Here is a 19,310-nt window from a genome sequence, read left to right on the forward strand (position 1 = left end):
TCCAGTGCCAAGCAACTTTAATTCCCGCCTAGACATGCTTTTCAACCAGGCTCAGCTTCAGAATCCTCATGTGGAACACACACCCCTCTCTTCCCACTTCTTCAGGATGCGGAGAAGCCTCGTATTCGTCTATGCTGATCCTTTTCTCGAACATGGGACAATCAAGAACAACCGTCTCATACTCCCCTCCTTCTCCGCAAAAGTTGATCTCAGAACTCGGCGATGTCTTCAACCGCTCATAGACCTCATCCAAGCTCATGTTTATACATTCCCTCCCCAGAAGGGGTGATGCCACCTTCACTATCCTTGCATCCATTCCGCTGAGTATCATTTCAGTAAGCAGACTCTCCTGGTCCATCCCCCAAAGCGGAGACAAGCACTCGAGAGATAACCTGTTACACACATTTTCAACTCTATTCTTTTGGTATCTGGATAAAATCGCTCCAGATGAGACACCTTCAAAGCATATTTTTTCTTTGACGTGGGCGATGGCCGCATAAAGGTCTTCAACCTCGTCTCCCTCCTCCCTATCATACTGTAGACTCTGGTTTATACTTCTGCACCTTGTTCGGCATATAAAGACAGGAACGCGCAGACACTCTCCAAGTAGGTTGGCTACTTCAGACCCAACGGTTTGATACATATAAGAATCCTGGTATCCATTCTCACATCTCATGTGCAGCAGTCCTACAACATGGTGTCCCAAGCGCTGAAGGCAATGCATGGCATGTACACTATCCTTTCCACCGCTGACCAGCGCAAGATATCTCATTCGCCCGAGGATTAAAAATTTTCACTAAGTAGAGAGATAAGGCAGCACTGAAGAGAGCGAGGCAACTCTAATGGTCTTTAATTTCCCTGATCATTTCTTCAGCTTCCTTAGGCATGTCAATTCCCTTAGAATAGTAGAACAGCATGTCCTCTTTGCTAATAGATAGTATGGGGTTAAACACCTTCCACAGAAGCTCTGCCTCCTGAGAGCTCACGCTGCTAAAGTCCTTGCCTCTTACAAGACTGTCAAAGATGATCTCATAGTCATGGTATCCTCCATAACTGTCATGCATCAGGCCATCAATCTCTTTCTTGTCATGCAGAACATACCGGACAGGCTCCCCTCCCACGAGAACTTCCAGAAATACTTCGCATTCAGGATATATATTAAAGACCAGTCGAACCGTTTCTATTTCGTTGGTGTGAACAATCCTGCACGAAGATTGCCTCGGCATAGAAAACAGCTCAATGCACTTCGCAAATACATCTCTTCGAAACTCAAGTATTATCTCTGTTCTCTTTTCGTTCATCCCCTTCCCTGCAACAATGATGAAGGGAACCTTAGACCAGCGGGGAGTCCCTATGCTTATGGGAACCATGCAGAACGTCTCCGTACTCGAGTCCTTGTGAATCTCCTTAATATAGTCGTCATACTGCCCATAAATGCATCTCTCGGTGTCGACGGTGCATGCCTTGAAAACCTCCATTCTCGCCAATGCTTCCATAATCCTCGATGGCTTTGTTACGTCAGACGCAACAACCCCAAGAAGCTCGCCCATGTGGCTCAGGACCATGTCCCTTATAATTCCGTTCTTATCGAAGTAGTGTCTTCCCTCTCCCCCAAGAACTTCCTTCGAGACTATCTCAACACTCTTCACATATCTGTTGCTCATCACCTCTCGAATCGCCCCCGTCTCCCTTATAATCCCAGGCATAGCCACCACAAGCGGCTTCAGAAGATAGTGGTCAATAAACCTGGTCTTCCCCAGATCAAACCCCTTTATCTCCATAAACGACTCAATGCTATCTCCATATGGCTTCTCGACTCCAATCACCTTGTAGTCAAGCTTCGATATCTCTCTGAATAAACAAGTGTACACAGAGGATGGAACTGAAAAGTACAGCACAGTCTCCGAGTCTGAGACCTCTTTAAGCTTCGAAAGGTCATCGTAGGGCCCTGGAATGTAGGTGACCTTCGAAAGAAATTCCGGCGAGTAGTTCCCGACCTCCTGAAGAACTTCCGAAAACTCGATGTTGTACTTGGTCCTTGCATAGCCAACCACCCCGACACCCTCCAAGTCAATCCGAGAGAGTGCAGGAAAAAGCTTTCTTTTTGCAAGATCGCCACTGGACCCGAAGATAACGACCTTCATTGGGGCAGCCCAAATGTTTCATGCTTAAATAATATTTTTTTATATTCAGGGACAATTCTGATAGGACCAATAGATTTCAGAGCAATCCTATCAATTAGAGGCAAGAAAACTTCATGGAATGGACAACATCATGGACCAGGCAGGCCCATGGATCAGCGTCTTTCGATTCGAATAAAATCAACGCCAACAGATCTCTTGTCCTTTTTGTGGAAGTCATGCTTTCTTGGGAGCTCATATCTGATCTCTGCCAAAACCTCTGCCCCTGGATATCTTTTGACCATGTACTCCCTGGTACTTGTCTTATGAAGGGAATACACTACATTACAGAGCTCCAGCGCCTTGTCAACAGCCCTTGTGTCTGCATGCCTTATCTTCGTCCCAAAGGGCGGATTGATTATTGCCGTGTCGAATCTCCCATTGATAAAGATAAGGTCGTCGATAGAGCATCTTAAAAGATCTGCATTGATCTGGAACTCGAGACTATTCTGTCTGAATATCTCTAGGGCTACTGGACACAGATCAACCCCCAGGATGTATGAAGGGGAAAAATAGCTGCATGCGAAAGACAACATCCCTGTGCCACAGCACAAGTCCAGGATGGACTTTCCTTCAATATCACCATAGGTCGAATGTATAACACTAACCATCGACGCTGCTATGTCTGGCGGAGTCATGTACTGCTCTAGGCCAACACTCATTTTGCTGAAGTCTCTGACCTTGGTAAGTTCTATTTTCAGCTCCTTAATCTTCATGTGGAGTACAAGGCCTAGGGTCTGTAAGAAAGTATCCTTCTCGGTCAAAAAGCCACCACTGGGACTCGAACCCAGGACCCTTAGCTTACAAAGCTAAAGCTCTACCTACTGAGCTATAATGGCTCAAAGCCCGTAGGCTGCTACATCATCGCGGAAAGAGTCAATGTGTCCAAAGACCACTCTACAACAGACAGAAACGCTACAAAGAAAACCTCGATGAAAAACTTTACTCTTTGTCGAATTCGTTAACATCGTAGGAACCAACTTTGGTCCATCCATCCTCATTCATGTAGTAAAGGTTGATAAGCCCCCCGGAGAAAGCATCCCGATGTGCTGCATGGAAAATGGCATCTCTTCCCAAGTTCAAGGCCTCATCCTTGTCCATATCAAATCTGTAGGATGAAGAAAGAATCCCATAGGCTATTGTGGACCCACTTCCCACAGAAAACAGACTGCCGCTGACCCTCTTTCCATCGTCGTCAACATAGTAAATGCTTGGGCCGCTGCTATCATATCCGCATATCATCGTCCCCATGGAAAGGCCGTATCCCTTGTATCTGTACACACAGTTGCTCAGATACATGCTCGCTGCAGCCACTGTTATCCTCCTTCCGTTGGTAAGCTCGTAATTCTTTGCGTACAAGCCCATGAGATTCTCCCAGAAAAGGCAGTCTGCAGCTCCGCCCGCCATTGTCCCGAGCAAATTCTTGTTGATGTTGATCACCTTGTTCACTGTTTGGGAGGCTATGTAAGATCCAGACGTTGCCCTTGAGTCCACAGCTATGACCATTCCTTCCTTGAAGATAAAGGCAAGGGTCGTTGTCCCATGGTACGGCTTTATGAGCGACCTGATCGTCTCTTGGTCCACACAGGTTGCGTCAATCTTCCTAATATCTCTTCTTAATGTTTCTTCCATCAAGAAAGGGGTTTCCGAATACGGGAAGAGGATACAAGTATGAGCGATTGTGGGGAGGGCTCCGGAGAAATGGAGAATCTCAAGGAGAAGATCTTTCAATTTGGAATATACGGAGCAAAGCTGGGAATGCTCGATGGAAGTGAAGTGGAGATGGTCATTGGGGAGCCGTGGGTGGAAATAATAACAGCAGATGCAGTAGAAGGCTTGAAAAGAAACTTCACAACGGATTGTTTGAGGACAGAAACAAACAGATTCATGGTGGAGAACTTCAGCTGGAGCGATCTATATGTGAGGATGGGATCTCTTGCATGGAAGGATTACCTAACCTCTGGGACCTTTAACTTTACATCGAAAGAGTACTTTCTGATAATGAGTCTTCTGATAGAGGCCAGGAGATATGTAGACAACGTGGAACTTAGAAAACTGAATCTCGATCCCAAAAAAACACACTACTGCATCAACAGGCTGGCTAGGAAGGGATTTATCGAGTACAAAACATCCGAGGAGGCCCAGAAAAAGAACTTTATATACAAAGTCAGGGCGATAGTGGATGAAAGAGGATTTGTGATGCGTAGAGTCGCAGAGAAACAGTTGTTGGACACCAACCGAGCAGACCTTCCTGGGAAAAAGCGGATGTTTGAATACCGAATCGATATTGGGCTCTACGACAACATCAGAGAAATGATCTTGAATTCGAAAGACGGGATAATTACGGAGGATCTGAAAAACAAGCTTGGAGTCAGCTCTAAGATCGGATACAAGCTTCTCAACAAGATCTTCAACGAAGAAAAGGATGCCGTTACAAGAACAGAGGAGTTCAAGGGCCGCATCAGGAGGTACAGGTACCATGTGGGTACTAAAAGCAGTGAAGAGGCTTTCCAAGAAGGCGGGGACGGCACAAGGACCGTGGGATATATAACCTCCGAGGAGAGAGTAAGAGCAATCAGAAAGCTTATGTCCACCAGTCCCATTCTCCAACTTGACAAACGGACCTACGAGAAACTCCAGGAGCTAACGGGGTGGAGGTACGAATTTGACAGAAGAACCATAATCAAATCGGCGGTTCTTGCGGGATTTAAGATATACAAACAAAAGAGAGGAAAGGAGGGAAAGTGCAGTAGATATATGATAATGCGAAATGAGATGGTTGAGTCTGACATCAGGGCCCTGGATGTGTCGAACTGCGACTTCCAGGAAAGCATGTCTGAGTTCCAGAGAAAGATATACAATATCTTTGTCAACTCTCCAAAGTTTGTGGAGATGGACAACGGATACATTCCTTTGAGAGAAGAAAGATTAAAACTGCTCTACAGGTTCCTCGTCAACCACATGACCTCCAGAGGAGATGAGTCACTAAGATTTGACTGGGAGGTAGTAAGAGAAATGGAGTTCAATCTTTTGCTATCGATAGTCCCTTTCAACAGGATTGGGTTCAGGGAGTCTCTATGCCGGTTTATAGACTCTGGAGGAGCCGATGGCAGTGCGTTTAAGAGAAGAAGCCACGAGCTGTCTGGAGAAGCAGGAGCCTCATGTGCCGCTGCTCTGTCGGGAAAGACGGTCTCTGATATTGTCGGCCTGAAACTTCCTCAGAGCATAAGAAAGCTGATTAGATTAAAGGTGGGCGTGGGGAATTTCGTGTCTCTGCTGAAGCAGATGAGAGACCTCCAAGTTCTTGATATGGAAATATCGTGCGAGAGGGTGGTGATAAAAGGAATGGCCATGGATCCTCCCCTTGGACTGAAGGCTCTGGAAAAGGCCAAGAGAGCCAAAGGTAGGGTGAAGTATGTTTGCTTGAGCCGAAGACTTGAATTCTTCGAAAAGATATGCAATACAGAGGAGAAGGGATTCTATGACCAGGCGTACAAGGTCATCTACACCGAGTTCAAGGGAGATGAGCTTGAGGCTATGTTTGACAGGCTGAAGATGTTCAGGGATAGAGAAGCTGATGACTCGAGGCAGAACTCGCTAGAGAGGCTGTATATGGAATTCAAGAGAAACATAATCGAGCTAGGATGGATAGGGACACTTGACTTCAACTCCTACTCTGTCTCCGAGGCCAAAAGAGCGCTCAAGACACTCTCCAGGGACAAGGTGATATCAAACTATAAGGGGATAAGGAGGGTCGAGTTTGTTACTCCCCACGAAAGCTTTTTAAAGGTAATCAATAGGAAGTACGATGTATTCCGATTCAAAGGATACCACGAGCACAAAGGGATGGGATACTTCTCGCATTACTTCGATCTAGTCTACTATATCTTGGCAACATCCGGATCCTTGGAAATCAGCGAGCTAATGTCTCGTGTTAGATTCATGGCCGATTTTGAAATGGAATTGTTTCTTTCGGAGTATAAGAGTGTGTTCAAGGTTTCCATGGTCAATGGCACCCGAATTGTTTCCCTTAGCATATTTATGGATCCATTTGAGTAAGCATACTCAAATCATTACACCAGATAAACCCTGGAAAAGCATGGCACAGTTATATAAAACATACACATAGCTTATGGTAGCAATACCCTTTTTTATTTCTTTTAGAACCGAACCTCTTATGTAATTCTACTGGTTAAATGAAACATCTTCCCTCTTAGCCCTGATTTCCATCTCCACTGTCCAAAGGATTTATACCTTCTTCTCTTCCTCCTCCATTTTCTATTGCATCTAGAGCAGAATTCTTCAGCTGGTTTACCTCATTGGTAATACCCTCTGCTTTTTGTTGTAAAGCCCCTTTGAAGGCTGCCTGCAGAGATGTCTGAAGATCACCACTTCCAGTAGCACTAATTTTTCCAAGTAGGTATACAGAAGCTATGATGGAGTTCAGTCCTATTTTCCCAAGTTTCATGTTATCATCGGTCCTGGTGCTTATATATTTTCTACTCTCCTTTTTTTCTCCTTTAGCGCTGCTTTATTTGACGTAGTCTTATACTGTAAAGGGGTGTGTCTTTAAGGGATCGAAGAGGGAAATCAGTAGGAGAGCAGTTACAGATTATGATGTATTTAGTGTTATTTATGCTTTGGGTGGCCATCCGAAGTTCAGGTCCAGATGAGAAGCTGAAGAAGTCGATAGAAAACGCTATGAAGGAGGATGTCAGCAAAAAGCTGCATGATATTGTGACAAAAACTACGGAGGATATAAAGGAAAAGCTAGAGGACGAGATAGAGCGTCTTATACACTGGGAGGAAAGAGACGATAAGATGGGGTCCACTCAAGAGGCTCAAGGACCAGAGGAGGAGAAAGAAGAATCATTTGTAACATCTGCTTTGAAGAAAACCTGTGGAGGCCTCGTGATTGTAGTCATACTTATATTGATTATGTATCTGGTTAGAAAGATTATAAAATACTGCCGAAAACTGAAGAGCTGTTATGAATGAAAGACGGATTACGGAAGGTAAAACTGCGGTAACCTCAATAAATAAGGCTGCTAAAAATTTTGTCTGTTATGCTGTTATGATTTCGGATTTTTATCCAGGGGTGAGATGAAGTTCAAGAAGCATAAGAAGGACGAGATCAGAGTTGGGTTCTTAGAGAATCTTGACAGGTTGGCCAAGGAGGCCGTGGATCTCAAGATTGCTGTTGATGTGTACGGAGAGGTTGGAAGGACATCACTGATAAGCAAGCTCCATTCTGAGCTTTGCGATGAAGGAGGACGACTGGTCGAGATTGATTCCAGGGAAATAACTGATGCAAGGGTGCTGGGAGGCTTCTATGCAGTTAAGGAAGGAGATGTCGAATATATGAAGGGATTGCTAATTGAATCGATGGTGAGCGGAGACTGGATTCTGTTCAAAAGAATAGACAAAAACCACGGATTGCTGCAATATCTTTTCACCGTAATTAAATACAGAAGATTGCTGGGCAACGACGGAGAAGAGGTTCTTGCACACGACAACTTCAGGATATTCTTTACCTCTGACGACAGATTTGACATGGATGACGTTGTGTTTGTAGGACCTCTTAGCTTCGTGTTTGAAGAGGCAATAGAGATGTTTGAAGCACAATGCACCAGAAGGCTTCTTACTAAGGTTTTTAGAGATATTTCTGCAGATTGGAAAGTGTGCACGAAGGATAAGGAAGGAGAGTGCCGAAAGAGTTGTCCTAAGAGGATTTGTGGAAACAATGAGTGGTGTCTGTCGGAGGGATCTGTGGTGTGTGGACCCCACTTCCGGTCTCTTTTGAAAATAAAGAAGAGGATGGGAAGCAGTAACGGAGCGGGGGTGGAGGAAAGAGTAAGAGCATACCAATCAGTGTGCAATGTCCTGCTCAAGCATGAATCTGATTCCCTGAGGTGTGCTCTCACGCTGACTGAAATTCCAAGCATTTCACTCCACGGGATAGGGTTTGCAAAGACTAGCTGCGTTGAATGGGGTCTTTTCAATCTTCTATGGAACATCAGAAACAACGATCACACGCTGTTGATTGGGGACACAGGAGTAGGGAAGACATCCATGATTCAGTACCTGAGCTTGAAATCTCATTTTTTTCTGGGAACACAGGCCAAGTTGAGAATTGTAAACATGTCTGCAGATTTCGACGGAACGGACCTAATTGGAGGATACGGGACGCTGGACATGAACAAGGCCATAGAGAAGATCTGCAATGAGCAGCGGGTAAGTGTGCCGGTCTGTTATGGAAACAAGGAGAAACTTGAGTGGTTGAGAAATAGGATTTCCTCAAAGGCAGGAGATGGTACGGATTTAGAGGCAGTAACTAAGAGAATTGACGGACTGCTCAAGCTGTTAGAGAAAAGAGCACATTTTGTGTACAAAAGAGGGATTTTGACTGAATGCATGGTAAATGGCGAGTGGTTACTTCTTGATGAAATCAATCTTTCTTCTGAGGAGACGTTGAACCTGATAGACGGGGTATTAGGTAAAAAAGAGATATTCCTGTATGAAAGTGGAGATCTGAGACCTCTTAGGATCCACCCTGGATTTCTGCTCTTCGGATGCATGAACCCGGGAGGAGACTTTGGAAAAAAGAAGTACGAGGGCATTGAATTCAACGCCGTGCATATTTATGACTTCAGTACATCACTAAAAGACATCAATCTTGTGGTGCACTCTGTGCTTAGATATGAGATATCGGAAGAGAGGAAGAGTAAGATCGGAGAGTTCTTTTTGGAACTGAAGAGCAAGGTCTTGGGGAAAGAACTCAGCAATGTAGTTGAGCCTCTGGTGAGCGGGCGAAGTCTTGTAAGGGTGCTGAACTTCATCCGAAACTCAGGTGAAAGGGAGTTTTGCAAGTCTGTTTACGAGGCGTTTGACCTGTTTGTGTTTACACAGCTAGACTTTGTCAGCCGCTCTATCGCGGTTTCTCTTCTGTCGAAGTATTTTGCTGTTCTACCTGAGAGCACGGAAAAGACGAAGGTTAAGCATGGGTTTGTTTTAACACCTAGGATTCAGACGTATCTAAGGACCATGAGGCAAGCTATTCTATCGAACTGTCCTTTGCTGCTACAGGGAGACACATCTACTGGAAAGACAAGCATGATTTTGTTTCTTTCCAGAGAGATGTGCAGGCGTGTTATTAGGATAAACAATCACGAGCATACGGAGGCAGCAGACTATATTGGCAGCTTCGCTTCCACAAGCGACGGAATTGAATTCAAGGAAGGAGCCCTCGTGGGAGCCATGAGGAGAGGAGATTGGGTTATTCTTGATGAGCTAAATCTTGCATGCAGTGATGTTCTTGAGGTATTGAACAGGCTTTTAGATGATAACAGGCAAATATACATTCCGGAGACTGATGAGGTGGTTGTCCCCCATGAGAACTTCCGAATATTTGCTACTCAGAACATCGGGTATGGGGGCAGGAAGGGACTGAGCAAGGCATTCAGAAACAGGTTTGTTGAGATGTTTTTCTGTGAGAATGGAGAGGACGAGATACTGGAGATATTACATGGGGGATCGGAGCTTCCCAAGAGCTTTTGCAAGAAGATGGTTGAGGTCTACAGCGGCCTTAGGTCACGGAGAAGTATTAATGCACTGATAACTCTTCGCGATCTTTTCAAATGGTCTGGAAGAATACCCACATGCATGGATGAGGTGTGCTTCCTAGGAATGAGTATGATATATGAGAGGCAGAGGGAGCTTGAAGATAGAGTTCGGGTGGGCCAGGTCTTTTCTGAGTCCTTTGGAGAAGCAAGTGTGGAGAGGTATAAGAAGATGATTGCAGGGAAGGAAGAGAAATGCGAAGGAGAACGGATGGCGGGGAAGTGTGATGTTACTCTAAGGGAGGCTTTTCTCGTTATTGAGAAGCTTTATGCAGGGAACTTCGTTCTTACTGATACGTTTAGGAGACTCATTAACTTGATGATTCTGGCCTGGGAAAGCAAGGAGCCTATCCTCATTGTTGGAGAGACTGGAATAGGAAAGACAAAGGCATGCGATATAGCCAGCTCTGTATTCAAGACCAGGCTTATTACCCTAAGCATGCATAGGGGGATAGAAAGCTCTGATTTCATTGGGAGCTTTGTATTTGAGAACTCAAAGATTGTGTGGAAGGATGGGCCGCTGGTGAAGGCGATGAAGTGTGGCGATGCATTCCTCATTGATGAAATTAACTTGGCAGAGGATTCTGTTCTTGAAAGACTTAACAGTGTGCTGGAGTCACAGCGGACCTTGTACATAACGGAGACAGGGGAGGAGGTTGTTGCGCACGATGGATTTAGAATACTGGCAACTATGAATCCAGGAGGAGATTTCGGAAAGAGAGAGCTTAGTCCTGCGCTCCGAAACAGATTTACAGAGATGTATTTTGAGGTTTCTTCTGATGAGGCGCCCCTGATATTTGATTATCTTGTAGACAAGAGATTTGGGGAAGTGGATATACCAAAGAAAAGCACGGAGACCTTTAAGTATCTGGCGAGATCTCTCAATGTATCCATCCGAAAGCTCGAGCTTATAGTTGAATTTATATACAGGCGCTATATGGGCGAATTTTCAGGAGTTGCCTGTGCGGAAGCGGGACTCGATGTGGAAAGCGTGTGGGAAGAAGCATTGGAGGTTGCAGGAATAAAGGGCATTGAAGCGGATGTAAATGCAAGATACTTTGAGGATGAGAGGATGTTTGGGGTTCTTCCATACCTGGTGGAGCACCACAGCTCCTCCTCGTTTGACTTTGAGTCTCCAACGTCTACAGTAAACCTTAGGAGGATTCTCAGGGCGATGGGGCTAGGAAGAGGAACTATGTTGGAGGGAGATCCAGGAATAGGAAAAACCAGCATAATCCAAGGACTGGCTAGAAAGATGGGGAAGAAATGCATCAGAATAAACTTAAGTGAGCAGACGGAGTTATGCGACCTGGTTGGAAGCTATCTCCCGGTTGATGGAGAGATTCGTTTTATGGAGAGTGAGCTGCTGCATAGTCTTAGGGACGGTGGATGGATAATTCTCGATGAAATTAATCTTTGCACACAAAGTGTGATTGAGGGATTGAATTCTGTGCTGGACTACAGAAGAAAGCTTTTTATACCCGAGGTCACTGTTGATGTCCATGAAGATACCCGGATATTTGCAACTCTCAATCCATGCGACTCGAGAAATGGACGGAAAATGCTTCCGAAAAGTTTTCTTGACAGATTTGTAAGGATTAAGATGGACGGCTACACTACGGACGATATTACACACATCCTTAACAAAATGTTCCCATCGCCTATGATAGTAAGCTCCACAAGTTTAAGAGAAAACATTAGAATGAACCAGGTGGGAACTTTAGAAGATGGGGATACCAGCTATTTTATAGATGAGTCCGTTGTCAGAGTTGGGTCTGTTACCGTCGAGATGAAAGAAAGACGGCCTAGACTAGACTTTGTGTTGATACACTCTCAACTTCAGGGGCTGGAAATGATTATGAGGTGCATCGAGATGAATATTCCGCTAATAATATCCGGCGGGGTTGGCAAGGACTCATTACTCCGGTTTGTCTCTTCTGTGTTTGGGCAGGAGATGACGCTCTTCAACTGTCATAAGGATACGGATGTATGCGATCTTCTTGGACAGTACCAGAAGATGCAGAATGGGATGTTCGAATGGTGTGATTCGGCGGTTGTATCTAGCGTCAAGGAGGGCAAGATGGTTGTCTTTGCTGGTGTTGAATTTGTTGAAAAGTCGGTGTTTGATAGGCTGAATTCTTTGTTTGAATCTGAGAGAACATTGAATGTGTATGAAAGAGGTGTCGACACAAACGTTGCTGTTAATCCACTAACACGACTGGTCCTGGTAGCAAAGGAGCCAGGAATGCTATCACCTGCATTATTGGATAGGTGCATGCATGTGGAATTAAGCGACAGGCTTAACTACATTGACTTATGGAAGCTGTTTGTGAAGTTTCCTATTGATGGGGGCCCTGTGTTCTGCAGAGATTTTTGTGGCCTTTCAATGAAGAGCAGACCTCTTAGCTTTGGATTGGATTTGAAAAGATTTAGGATGCTAGGAATTTGGCCCGACTTTCTCAGCAAGCACCTCTGTGGCGTTTATAATACCCTTGAAGAGCGTGAAATTGACAGGCTGTTTAGATTCAGGAACAAGAGTATACCAAACGCAAAAACAGACGTCGAGCTTCTTAACTTCTACAGGAGGATTGAGCTTTGTATTTACATGCCACATGATGACGAGTCTAGGATGAAATTGCTTAGAAGCATGGGTGCGATGAATTCTGAAGCTCGAAAGGCAGTGGCATTCATCAAGTCTGCTAGCCTTTCAGTTTTCAGCCCTTTCTGCAATGACGAGAAATGCTCTCTCAATTTCCCAAGATCATCTAAGGACCTGAAGATGAAGGTCATCAGGTCTCTTCGGGACAAGAAGTTCTCCGAATATAGAAAGCTAAAGACCATTGCGGAACATCTCCCTGAAGTGCGATGGGAGTTCCTGCCCGAATTTGATGAGTTCTACTTCGAGTTTATTGAAAGATGCCAGAATGATCCCTTGAGCATGGTCAGAGAGGGGCTGGTTGTAGAGATGAATGAGTTTGAAAACAAAAGCCTTACGGCAATACACGATGTCATGAAGCACATGTACAAATATGGGAAGGGATCTGTTGAAGAGATGGTCGAGGATTATGAAAGAGGGATCAAAGAATATAAAATCAAGATCAGAGATGTAGAGAAGAAGATGGGAAGAGACTATGCCAGATTCAAGGAATCGTTGAAGGACCTAAACTTCTGCTCCTACATGTGTGGTGACAGGCTTTTTTACGAGGGCTTCGGGGATGTGTTTGATTACTACTTAATCTATATGTTCTGCAAATGGATAAACGGAGAGGGGTGCTCAGGAAAGTGTAAGATTAGGCGCCTGGGTGAAAGCTGCCTGGAATATCGAGATGTAGGGATAAGATACGGCGATAGCGAGTCTGGATCCTACGTTTCCTACAGTATCTTGTGTTTAAACCTAATTCGATTAGGGCTAGGGATCCTTCCTCATTTAGAAAAGATAGATTGCAAAGGATTGGACCATGAGTTTTCAAGATACTTAAACTCTCTATATTACTCAAGGCCAACAGACAAATGCAGCTTGATGCTGGAAGGGACCATCTTTGACAAGATGGTACATGCCAAGGAAACTAGCTGGATCGACAATCTGCTGGAGTTAGAAGAGAAAGACCTAGATGACTGCCTAAGGTCTATATTTAACAGAAAGACCAGGGCGAGGGTCATTGAAAGTGATGCAAGTAGGCTGGAAATTGCTGGGGAGCTGGTTGAGTTTATGGATCAGGAAATGCAGGAGCTGCCCATATTCACAAGTGCTGCATGTCTTATGGAATATGCACAAAGAAAAATAACCGATCCCGAATGCTATGGGGCTCTGTCGCCAGAGAATATGGATGATGCAGACCCTAGTGGAAATCAGATCTTGGAGTCGACTATTGTTATAGGGGGGCACTTAAAAGAGAAGGGCTTTACTGGCAACGAGGATTCGCAAGTACATAGGATAGTGGAGATCTTGGAAAGGCTTTATAAGGATACGTCTGCTTGTGATGTAGATAGGAACTATAGGTACTTCCTGTATCTGGTTATAACACCATTCAGCTTTGAGATGGCTGAAAGATATTTCCTAGACTGCTCTGTGTATGAGTTTGTGGACAGGGTTGGGCATGCACGGGAGATGGCTATAAAAGACGGAAATCCTGTTTTCTATAATGTGACTCTGAAGTACGTTTCATTTGAGGTGGAAAGGCTCTATGAAGACAGAATCAGAGACGCAAAGTCGAAGCTGAAGAAAGAGCCAAAGCTGTATAAGAAGATCCTGGAGGATTTGAAGAAGTTTCTTATACTGCCTGTAACCAATGTGCTGGATCTTAAGTTCCCGCAACTATACCCTGGTTGCCAGGGATACCACCCCGATGTATACACCTACATTCTGAAGAACAGGTCTGATTGCGAATGCAGAGACTGGATTGAGTTTGCAAAGAAGTTTGACAGAAGAGAAGTTCAAAATGCATTTGGAGGTAATAAGATCAAGAGAAAGGATGTTCTTGAGTTGTTTTTCAACAGGATACCAAAGGAGATGTTTTCTAATTCTGAAGTGTGCCTAGGAAAGGTCGTTAATCAGATGGTAGAGGACACTACCTTGATGAATCTGACACGAATGTGCATTGAGAACCCATACATACCGTTTATGTATTTCGTGTTTATGTTTGGCCGTGAAGAAGAAGGCGCTGTGGAAGATGGGACAGGGATGAAAAGTGGAACGGGTAATATCAATGTGAGCGAGCAGATCGAGCATGAGGACGAGATAGACGATGAGTATGGAGAGCAGGAAAAAGTAAGTGAGAGTGATGGAATAGACTTTGATAATGACGGAAGTATCTCCACTGCCAGTGAACCGGAAGAAGAGGAGTGTGAAAGCGGAGTAGATGGATGGAATGACGAGGAAGAAGAAGAAGATGATGATGAAAAGAACGAAAAGGAGTGTGAGAGCGAGCAGAATGCAGAGATAGACATTGAAGACGAAGGCATTGGGTCTGAAGGAAGTTTGGAGTCTGGAGGAGAGGAGCTGCTGTGTTCGAATTCTTCCGAAGGAAACGAGAGCTCAGAGATTGAGGAGGATGATGTGGAGTCTGGAGGAGAGAGCGATGCAAGGTCACGGGATGTCGAAGACTTGGATTCTTATAATAAGCCGGAAGCCAATGAGTACCAGTTCAAGGAAGGGGTCCTTAACAAGAATCAAACATGTGAGGTGGCAGAGAACTACGAAAGATATGTTGCTGGAAAGAATCCTGATGACAATGCCCTTTGTGCTGGAGAAGGGAGTGAAAGGGTTTCTGGGGATGATGACGACTCTGGAAGCGGAGACGTGTTTGAGTCCACGGTAAGAATAAGGATAGAGGATCAGGACTGCACCAAATTGACTAATTTGCTCAGAATAATCATGGAGTCGAAAAGAGGTAACAGATATAGAGGAGACTTTAGAAGTGGGAAAAAGCTGAACATGAAGAGGCTAGTTCCATATATAGCCAGTGGATTTAGGAGAGACAGAATCTGGATGAGGAGACAGAGAAATGACAAGAAAGAATATGTCCTCCGGCTGTTTATCGATAACAGCAAAAGCATGTACAGTCAGGAGATGATTGACACCCTTTTATCGCTGTACTCGAAGATAAACAGATCCTTTTCCCTTCTTGGGATACCCGTTGAGGTCTACAGATTTGGGGAGGTCCTGGAGAGATGTCCTGTTGAAGAAATGCGATTCAACGACTCTCGGACCATGGTTGATTGGATTGACGAATTTAACGATGGAATCAATATCATCTTGACCGATGGTCTCTTTCAAAATGCAGGCTATAATCATCCAAACTTCCTCGTCTTACTGGTGGACAAGTGCGATGTAAGAAAAATGTCCAAGGTGATCGTTTCAGAAGGGTCTATCTTTGTTCAAAGATATCTAGATACCTTTCCTTTCAAGTATTGCATCATTTCGGGTGTGGACGAGTTGGAGTCTACGTTCATAATGGCATTGAGTGAGCTCATCAGCTCCTGAGCCCATGGAGAAATCTCCAAATAAAAGACCTCTTTTAGATGTTGAATGAATATCATAAAGGTAGGTGTTAAGTTTAATTCAGATTGTACCTATCTTGGCAGCGATTTCAAGGGCAGCACCCTCGTCAGCAAAGCTAACATATGCCTTTTTCCCATGCTTGTTTATCAGGGTGTTGACCTTCTTAACCTTACTCCCATAGAGCTCCGTGATAGCCTTCTTGATCTCCGGCTTGGTGGAAGTCTTCTCCACATAAAAGACCAGGGTGTTGAACTGCTCCATGCATCGGGCAGCCTTCTCTGTAGTGAGTGCATGGAGGATTATGTCGTTGGGAGTGTTCCTTGGCATCTTTGTAACGAGGTTTCTAGGATGCTTGAAGTTCTTCCTCGGGCTTTCCATTGAGGGCTTGCGCAGAAGAGTTTTTGTCGGGTTTCTGGACCAGAAGTAGTTTGGGATGTGTCTTGTTGTCACCAGCCTCTGTAGCGCAGTGGTTAACGCGTTCGGCTGTTAACCGAAAGGTCGAGAGTTCGAGTCTCTCCAGGGGCGTCTTTTTGACTTCAAGTGCTATAGATCTAAAACCACCTCAGGTTACTGTTAATCCACTCAAGTCAAATTCACAGGCTTTTTTATCCCAATGACAGAATCTTTTCAGAAACTAGAGAAAATTGGCGAGGGAACCTACGGTGTTGTATATAAAGCAAGGGAGAGGAATACAAACAGGGTGGTTGCATTGAAGAAAATAAGGCTCGAGAATGAAAATGAAGGGATTCCTGCCACCACAATAAGAGAGATATTGCTCTTGAAGAACCTAAAGCATTCGACCATTGTCGAGTTAAGTGATGTAATCTACAACAACAACAAGATGTATCTTGTATTTGAATATGTGGAGCTCGACCTGAGAAGATACCTCGACAGAATGAGCGATGAAGGCCGGCTTGTTGAAGAAGGATTTGTCAGAAAAATGTCCCAGCAACTGCTGACTGCAATGGAATATTGCCACTCAAGAAACATTTTCCATAGAGATCTGAAGCCTCAAAACATCCTGGTGGATCCAAAAGAGAACATCAAATTAGCAGATTTCGGGCTTGGAAGGGCAGCTGGAATTCCTTTGAGGACTTATACAACAGAGGTGGTAACACTTTGGTACAGGCCACCAGAGCTACTGCTTGGATGCAAATATTATGATGCATCTGTGGACGTGTGGAGTGCAGCCTGTATCATGGCAGAAGTTGTTCTTATGAGACCTTTCTTCCCGGGAGACTCTGAAATAGACCAGCTGTTCAGGATATTCAAGGTTCTTGGGACTCCAAATAATTCAAGGTGGTCAAACGTAGAAAACTTTCCAAACTACAAGGTGGAGTTCCCAGTATGGGATCCGGTGGATTTGAAAACAATCTTCAGGGGAGATCCAGACTTTGTTGACCTTATTTCGAAGATGCTTGAATATGACCCAAAGATGCGGATGACAGCCAAGAATGGGCTATCTCACAAATATTTCGAAGGTATGCCGCTAATAATGGAATAATATCATTTCAAAGCAACTGTGTTCGGCATCATTTTTGCAGTGGGTGAACTTCTTGGTACCCAAGGCTCCTATAGCCAGATATAAACCTTTAATTTTATAAAGCCTCTGCCCTTGGCATTTTCTCAAGCTCCTTGTTCAGCCACCTGAATGCGTCGATGATCTCCCTCCCATTCTCGTCGTTGGCAGATGTCATCGACCCAGCCTGCAGAACGCTGATCGGCACAACCTGCGACGGGCCGTTGTACCTTTCGAGGTTGAACTCGTTCCTGATGCTCTTCACCACCTCGCTCCTCTCGTGCTCCCTTATCAGGTCGATCTTGTTCGCAAGCACAAGAAGAGGCCTGGGGCTGTTCAGGATGTTCAGTATCCTCCACAGCTCCTCGCCAGACTTCCCGAATCTCTGCGGGTCTGCACAGTCAACCATGTATATGATTCCACACCCCTCGTTTATGTACTGGTGCCAGAACCTCATGAACGAGTTCTGCCCTCCGATGTCCCACACCTGGAACTTCATGCTCCCAAGGGTGACGTTTTCGCAGTTGAATCCAAGTGTTGGGACTGTCTGGTGCACCTCTCCGGTCTGTAGGTACAGCAGAAGCGTCGTCTTCCCAGCCCCGTCGAGCCCGATCATTGTTATCGATCTCTCGGACTGCCCGGAGAATAGCCCCCGGAGCTTTGTGTACAGCAGGTTGTTCACCTTGGACATCATGTTCCCCATTGTTTACCCTCCAATGTTTTTGTTTTTTATATGCTCTGTTTCGATCCTGCGTGGGCCCTTGCGGCCTCTGCCTCCGGGTATCTAGAGAGGAAGGATCAAACAAATTCAACACACATCCTCGGAATGAAACAGGGAATCAATATAAGAGAGGCGGGCGTCCTGTGGCATATGAGGAGAGGAGTAGGCATTGCAGTATTTATTATTCCGGGGATTGTGTGCGATGTCATAAGGCTTATCCCCAAGTGCGATTCGACATGCATGAAGGGGAGGCTTCTGGCGTCGTACTACCCGGGGCCGGTGGTTCTGTCGCCTGCATATTTTCCTGGCAAGAGTGTGGCCGGCAAGAACCCCAGGACGGTCAAGGCGGCAGCGGTGAGCACAGGCAGCTGCAGGACAAGCATGAGCGAGCCTCAGACAATAAGGATCCCCTCGGTTGTCAGGACGACGGTAACAAGCACTGTTCTGAAGACTTTGGTGATGGAGGCGCCAAGGAGCGTACAGTCGTCTGTTGTGATGGTGCAGCCTAGATATCTGGTGCAGACTGTGACGGTGTCTGCGATCCCTATGAATGCGGCTGTGGGCCCTAGACAAGACGCAAGGCCTCCTCCTTTGTCCCGTGCTGCCCAGCCGCAGGCGGACGGGCTTGAGGCAATCAACAGGATAGGAAAGAGAGTGAATCTGATCTACAGCATAGTCAGTGTCCTGAAACAAAGATACCTGCAGGCTCCTCCCCATCAGCCTGGGCTTGTGCTTGTTGCACCTGTGGTAACCATTACTGTCCAGAAGACGGTGACGCTGACTCCGGTGCAAAGAAGCAGCACGCCTCTCTCCAGACCGCCTGTCGCAACGAGCACGCTCACCAAGTATGTTGCCCAGGCCTCGCAGACAGAAAATAAGTCTCGGGTGCAGCTACCCAGCACAGCCTGTGCATCTCCCCCGAAGGAGGGCGGCAAGGCCAGTCAAGATACCGGAAAGCATCGGAAGACAGACGCAGAGGAGAGCAGCAGCTCGGACTCGAGCTCTATGTCCTCCGAGAAGGCAGAGAAGCCCCTGTACATGCTGAAGTCTGGCGGGCATGGAAGGAGGAAGGCAAGGAAAGGAGATTTGTTTATTGATTGTTATTTGAAAGGAAGCTTGTCCAGGTGCACCGAGGACAACCTCGAGGGGAGGACGGACATAGGCGATGCAGTAGTCTACAGAAATGATTTCGACAGCGGCGACGAGGTGATATATCTCAGCGATCTGATGATGGGAGGGTGATTAACCCCATGTCAATTAAAAACGTGTT

The 19,310-nt window shown here is 45.5% G+C and overlaps 12 protein-coding genes across 12 annotated transcripts, besides 2 other annotated features; 5 read left to right on the forward strand and 7 right to left on the reverse strand.

Moving 5' to 3' along the window:
* Positions 1–28: 28 nt before the first annotated feature.
* On the reverse strand, positions 29–772 carry ECU08_1840 (diphthine--ammonia ligase; the record flags this gene model as incomplete). The annotated part of the gene is made up of 1 exon (NM_001041920.1): positions 29–772. The coding sequence occupies one exon, from the start codon at positions 770–772 to the stop codon at positions 29–31; it is 744 nt and encodes a 247-aa protein (NP_597311.1).
* Positions 773–839: 67 nt separating this feature from the next.
* ECU08_1850 (uncharacterized protein) lies at positions 840–2,144 on the reverse strand (the record flags this gene model as incomplete). The annotated part of the gene is made up of 1 exon (NM_001041921.1): positions 840–2,144. The coding sequence occupies one exon, from the start codon at positions 2,142–2,144 to the stop codon at positions 840–842; it is 1,305 nt and encodes a 434-aa protein (NP_597312.1).
* Positions 2,145–2,296: 152 nt separating this feature from the next.
* On the reverse strand, positions 2,297–2,896 carry ECU08_1860 (uncharacterized protein; the record flags this gene model as incomplete). Its single annotated transcript, NM_001041922.1, has 1 exon — positions 2,297–2,896. The coding sequence occupies one exon, from the start codon at positions 2,894–2,896 to the stop codon at positions 2,297–2,299; it is 600 nt and encodes a 199-aa protein (NP_597313.1).
* A 50-nt stretch (positions 2,897–2,946) lies between these two features.
* Positions 2,947–3,019, reverse strand: a tRNA (tRNA-Thr).
* Positions 3,020–3,122: 103 nt separating this feature from the next.
* Positions 3,123–3,812, reverse strand: ECU08_1870 (proteasome core particle subunit beta 5; the record flags this gene model as incomplete). The annotated part of the gene is made up of 1 exon (NM_001041923.1): positions 3,123–3,812. The coding sequence occupies one exon, from the start codon at positions 3,810–3,812 to the stop codon at positions 3,123–3,125; it is 690 nt and encodes a 229-aa protein (NP_597314.1).
* A 69-nt stretch (positions 3,813–3,881) lies between these two features.
* On the forward strand, positions 3,882–6,239 carry ECU08_1880 (uncharacterized protein; the record flags this gene model as incomplete). Its single annotated transcript, NM_001041924.2, has 1 exon — positions 3,882–6,239. The coding sequence occupies one exon, from the start codon at positions 3,882–3,884 to the stop codon at positions 6,237–6,239; it is 2,358 nt and encodes a 785-aa protein (NP_597315.2).
* Positions 6,240–6,393: 154 nt separating this feature from the next.
* ECU08_1885 (uncharacterized protein) lies at positions 6,394–6,648 on the reverse strand (the record flags this gene model as incomplete). The annotated part of the gene is made up of 1 exon (NM_001415243.1): positions 6,394–6,648. One exon carries the CDS (start codon positions 6,646–6,648, stop codon positions 6,394–6,396), a length of 255 nt encoding a protein of 84 aa, NP_001402528.1.
* Positions 6,649–6,794: 146 nt separating this feature from the next.
* ECU08_1890 (uncharacterized protein) lies at positions 6,795–7,178 on the forward strand (the record flags this gene model as incomplete). Its single annotated transcript, NM_001041925.1, has 1 exon — positions 6,795–7,178. The coding sequence occupies one exon, from the start codon at positions 6,795–6,797 to the stop codon at positions 7,176–7,178; it is 384 nt and encodes a 127-aa protein (NP_597316.1).
* Positions 7,179–7,283: 105 nt separating this feature from the next.
* ECU08_1900 (uncharacterized protein) lies at positions 7,284–15,782 on the forward strand (the record flags this gene model as incomplete). The annotated part of the gene is made up of 1 exon (NM_001041926.1): positions 7,284–15,782. The coding sequence occupies one exon, from the start codon at positions 7,284–7,286 to the stop codon at positions 15,780–15,782; it is 8,499 nt and encodes a 2,832-aa protein (NP_597317.1).
* A 78-nt stretch (positions 15,783–15,860) lies between these two features.
* On the reverse strand, positions 15,861–16,178 carry ECU08_1910 (uncharacterized protein; the record flags this gene model as incomplete). The annotated part of the gene is made up of 1 exon (NM_001041927.2): positions 15,861–16,178. One exon carries the CDS (start codon positions 16,176–16,178, stop codon positions 15,861–15,863), a length of 318 nt encoding a protein of 105 aa, NP_597318.2.
* Positions 16,179–16,252: 74 nt separating this feature from the next.
* Positions 16,253–16,325, forward strand: a tRNA (tRNA-Asn).
* An 88-nt stretch (positions 16,326–16,413) lies between these two features.
* Positions 16,414–17,304, forward strand: ECU08_1920 (cyclin-dependent serine/threonine-protein kinase CDC28; the record flags this gene model as incomplete). Its single annotated transcript, NM_001041928.1, has 1 exon — positions 16,414–17,304. One exon carries the CDS (start codon positions 16,414–16,416, stop codon positions 17,302–17,304), a length of 891 nt encoding a protein of 296 aa, NP_597319.1.
* A 94-nt stretch (positions 17,305–17,398) lies between these two features.
* Positions 17,399–18,022, reverse strand: ECU08_1930 (uncharacterized protein; the record flags this gene model as incomplete). Its single annotated transcript, NM_001041929.1, has 1 exon — positions 17,399–18,022. The coding sequence occupies one exon, from the start codon at positions 18,020–18,022 to the stop codon at positions 17,399–17,401; it is 624 nt and encodes a 207-aa protein (NP_597320.1).
* Positions 18,023–18,190: 168 nt separating this feature from the next.
* Positions 18,191–19,282, forward strand: ECU08_1950 (uncharacterized protein; the record flags this gene model as incomplete). The annotated part of the gene is made up of 1 exon (NM_001041930.2): positions 18,191–19,282. One exon carries the CDS (start codon positions 18,191–18,193, stop codon positions 19,280–19,282), a length of 1,092 nt encoding a protein of 363 aa, NP_597321.2.
* Between the last annotated feature and the right edge of the window lie 28 nt (positions 19,283–19,310).

The sequence above is a fragment of the Encephalitozoon cuniculi genome, chromosome VIII (assembly GCF_000091225.2).
Source record: "Encephalitozoon cuniculi GB-M1 chromosome VIII, complete sequence".
Classification (NCBI taxonomy): Eukaryota; Fungi; Microsporidia; family Unikaryonidae; genus Encephalitozoon; species Encephalitozoon cuniculi.